Genomic DNA, 4,433 nt, shown 5'->3' with positions numbered 1-4,433 from the left:
TGGTAGGTTTTATTGTTTGGTTGCTTTCGTTTTGGTTAGTTTTTTTTGTTTGTTTGTTTGGTTGGTTGGTCTGGATTTTTTGTTGTGGTTTTTTTCCCCCTCCAAAAAGAGAAATTCTCAGCCGTTACCTATCCAGAACTCCTCCTTAGGATCTCCAAACCCTGCCACGTAAGTCTTCCAGTTCTTGTAGAAATCTTCCTTGCCATTCTGACGCCKCAGGAACACCTAAAAGCAGGAAATGTTACAGACTGCCCTGGAGGGAATGAGTTTTTACAAACACAGAACTCAGGCTCCTGCCCTGCCTTCACCCCTCCCAGCAGATCCTCTCTGCAATAACTGAGCTGCATCCAGGCTCTTGGATGCTCCAAGGGTTTTTTAAATCTCTGATTTCTCTGTTGTGTTCCCAAACTCCTCTGGATGATGTGCCCTTTCAGTTCTTGCTCTTTGCCTTTTTAAACCCCGCTTGCACTTCTGGATTTTTCCGGTGTCTTGGGGTTTTTCCATCCCCTCACCTCCTATCAGCATTCCTCCAGCTCCTCCTTCCTTTCTGTGCCCCCTGGCATGTTCAGGTTTGGGGATGCCAGAGTGGAGAGCTGGCATTTTATTGCCATCCCTTTGTCTGGGTGGGATGTGGCCCTGGCACAGTGGTCTGGGGAGCTGGGCTGGCCACTGCACCCCATGGCTACTGAAAAATTGCTYCTCTTGGCCTGTGTTTGTACCTCCTTCCCTCCCTCTGCCCGTGGGGAGGGTTCAGGCATTCCTTACATGCCAAACCCACCGATGTGACCTGATGGAGAGGACAGAAAGATCTGGCAACCCTGTTCTCAGCACCCAAATGTCCCACCTGAGACAAAACCCCCCAAATTTACAGACAGCTCAGCCCTGCTCTGCAAACAGCCCCCTGGGGGATTGCTGGATGATCAGGGCTGGGCTGCCCCTGTCCCCAAACTCACGATCCAGCCGCCGCCGTCCTCGCCCATGTCACAGAACACCTCCAGGGGCTGCGCCTTGTCCCCGTTCAGGTAAATGGTGTAGAGCCCAGAGGTGGCCTCRCCGTTCAGGAGGGCCTGGGAGCAGTCCTTGGGGTAGGGGTACAGGAGCCCAGCTGCACACACGGGAAAGGGAAAGCATTCCTTAGGGAATCAGCGGTTACAGGGGATGTGTGGGGTGTGGGAGATTTGGGAAAATCCCCAGGAATGGGTCTGTGATCACACCCTGCACCCAGGATGTGCACAGGGTACAGCAGAGCATGGGAATTCTTTGGAATGGGCTTTTGCACACCTGTGTGCTCTTCTGGAAGTGCTGGGAATTCCAGACAGGCACTCCCTGCTAGGATGGGAGTGCACCCTCCAGCTAAAGGCTGGGATCCATGAGCTGTGCTACAGCAAACRTTGGGGAACCCCAAATCTGCCAATCTCTGATTGTGTCACACAGAAGGGACAACACAGCCTATTCCACTGCTTTACAGCTCTTTCCATGAAGAAATTTTTCCTGATATTTAATCTAAACTTCCCCAGTGTGACTTAAGGCCATGCAGGTTTCCATCAGCTTTGGGAATTGGAGGGAAGGGACTCTACAGGCAGGTCCTGCAGTGTTTCCCTGACTCTAAAGGGACACAAATGGATTTTTACAGTTCAGAGGCTTAAGCCTCTTCGTGAATGAGTCTGACACTGCTCACATGGCTGARGGTGCCCTGGTCAGCCTCTGCTCACGGTCAGTTTGCCAAACATCACCTAAACACAGCCAGATTTAACCCCTCTCCTATTTCTGGATGTGTTTGGGGGTCTGTTGGTGGAGTTGATCCTGCTCTGCACAAGCAGTGACAGGRCAGACTCAGGGCTGGGTGACTTCTGGGAGTCCTTGGGTTTGAGTTGGTGCCAGGAGGAGGGGGAATGGCAATGACTGAAGGTCCTGCTGGGCCTGAGAGGCTGGGAACTGTGAAAAGTGAGACAAATGACAGGCGCAGTGTCACAGCTCATACCCAGCAACTTCCTTTTTTTAATGTCAGCTGCGAGGTGACCTTCAAAAAAGCCAATTTATCCTGGCACTCTGCTGCTGAGCTGTCCTGTTAGTGCTGGAGCAGACAGCAGAGGGGCTTTGAGACAGCCCATCTCTGAGAGAGGAAGAAAACCTGCCCAGAAATTCATCTCCTCGCTGATTTGTGTGAGCATTTGTGGCTCGCAGCTCCCAACTCGGATTTGTTTTCACAGCTCGCTGGGATCGATAGAGGGGGAAATCAAGGTGTCAGCTGGATTGGGAAGAATTCCTGTTGGTATTTCACAGGAAAGGCAGGGTTTTTCACAGAGAGAGGCCTGTGAGGTGATGTGAATGGATTTGGGATTTCATCCAGCCAAGGCAGAGCAGGCAACACCTCTGGGGGAACAGGGACTTTGCACCCACACCACAATTGGATCAAATCTCGTGTGAGCTCTGTGTGCCCTCTCTGTCCTGAGAGCAGGATTTCGATGATTTTAGCTGTGTTCAATGCCCTTACTCGTGGTGAGGATGGTCTGGATGATTTTGCTCCTCAGGGCCCTGCTCAGTGCCTGCAGCTTCACCGTGTACTGGGTGGAGGGGCTCAGCTCTGTCAGGCTGTAGGAAGTTGTCTCAGGGTTTAGGACGAGTTCCTATGGGAAAAAAAAATTAAATAATGCAAGGAAATCTCAAAAAAATAAATCATAATGTTACGTGTTTTATTCTGTCCCRTTGTTTTTTGTTGTAATCACTGATGGTGTTTAACTATCTAGACTAATTAATATAAAGCTACTCCTCTAAGATTTTTATAAGSCTGATCTTTAGCAGTTAAATAGAAGCTGCATGGAAATGAGTGTTTATCATCGTAATGTASAAGCTGTGAGGTTTAAAAGCAAGGCAGCATAAATGTTTATGTGCCCTGAAAGTACAGATTGTGAATTTCATAAAAAACTGGGAAGAATCATCCTTTAGGACAAGGAAATGTTACATTCCAGGCTTCAAAAGGTTCTTTTGCTGGGACATTAAAAGACTGATTTTTCAGCGTGCTTGGGGAATTTGGCTTCCTCAAAATCAGAACTTTTTCTGATGTGCCAAGCTGGGCACCCAAAATTGTCTTTTTTTGCTGGGATTCCCCCTGATTCAGATTGAAGCATTTTGTGTAATCTGATTATGCAGGAGCAGAATAAAACTACAGGAGAGTAAGAGGCACTTCCAGAAGCAGCTCGTCCTGCCTCAGACACCCCTTTGCACAGGGATTCTCATGAGTTTAGAAAAAGGAATCCCATCCTTTGGGGGGTGTGAGTTTATTCCACGATGCAGATTTGGAATGAAGAAAAATATGTTTTTTATTGGTATTATGGAGGGATGAATGGCAAAAATGCAGCCTGGAACTGAGCTGCTGTTTCAGGCTGTAATGTCAGAAAATCCTTAAACAGGTTCAAAATTCATTTGTGTTCAGCCTAGCACGGAAAGAGGCAATCAGTATTTTGAAATGAAGTATTTAAATTAAGGCACATTAATTATGTGGCCACTTCAGAGCATCTCCACAGCCCCTCAGATGGTTTTACCTTGACTCTGCCATCGATGGATTCGTAGATCAGGAGATATTCAGTGACAGGAGCACGGGGAGGCCTCCAGCTGATCACTGCTGCTTCTGACTGAACCTCAGTGGCAATCAAATCTCTGGGGGCATCCAGGCCTGCAGGATACACCAGAGCAATTACAGCCCCATCCATACAAAGTTAATTACAGTTAGATTACAGACCATATTTTAAAACAAGCCAGAAAAACAAACATTTTCTCCAGAGAAATTTGAAATGGAAAAATCACTTCAACGTGAATTTTGTGGTTAAAAATTAATTTTCCCACTGGTAGCTTAAAATAAAGGTGTTAACTTCATCTGAGCTAAAATATTGGCTCATTCCAGGCACTTTAGTTTAGGAGCAGTTGCACTGAAATGTCTTTGGAGACAAAACTGTGTGTTTCATTATTTCTCACAAGAAGACAGATTGCCATTTTTATATTCTCAAGAAATAAAACTTTGGTTCCAGTGATGCTGTTTTAGAATAGGAAAACTTTTTAGAACAAGAAAACTTTTTTTAGAGCAGGAAAGATTTTTAGACTGGGAAAACATTTCCTAGTTGGTCTGGTTCCAGCTTCCCTTCCCCACCGTGGTTAGAACACAGGGTTGGTGTGGCTCAGCTCCTGGCTGATTAATGGCTCCTCTAATTAATGCCCTGGAACAAACCAAGTCAGGAAAATGAGAAACATCCCTGATTTCATTGGTGCTCATGGAAAGCCATGAGTGTGAAACCAACTGGGCACCTTCAGGAACTGGCAGCAGCCCCCAAAGAGCTCCTGCTGCATCTTTGTGTGAGGATTTKCAGAGCTGGTGACATAAAACCACCTCTGATCGGCCACACCGGGCTCTCAATAGAGACAGCCTGATGCCAGTGGTG

General features: G+C 47.2%; 1 protein-coding gene across 1 annotated transcript in view; it reads right to left on the bottom strand.

Annotated features, from left to right (window-relative positions):
- The window catches only part of LOC130586801 (tenascin-like), a gene marked incomplete at its 5' end in the record, with an annotated part of 37,673 nt that overhangs the window by 2,895 nt on the left and 30,345 nt on the right, over positions 1 to 4,433 (bottom strand). The window contains 4 exons of the mRNA XM_057387708.1: positions 129 to 225; positions 954 to 1,105; positions 2,495 to 2,627; positions 3,543 to 3,673. Coding sequence (XP_057243691.1) covers positions 129 to 225; positions 954 to 1,105; positions 2,495 to 2,627; positions 3,543 to 3,673 — 513 coding nt within the window. The remainder of the gene's footprint in view (positions 1 to 128; positions 226 to 953; positions 1,106 to 2,494; positions 2,628 to 3,542; positions 3,674 to 4,433) is intronic.

The sequence above is a fragment of the Malurus melanocephalus genome, unplaced genomic scaffold, assembly GCF_030028575.1.
Source record: "Malurus melanocephalus ecotype Western Australia unplaced genomic scaffold, MMel_1.1 scaffold_1317, whole genome shotgun sequence".
Lineage (NCBI taxonomy): Eukaryota > Metazoa > Chordata > Aves > Passeriformes > Maluridae > Malurus > Malurus melanocephalus.
Note: the sequence above shows the minus strand (reverse complement) of the source record. Positions and strands in the feature narration are given on the sequence as shown.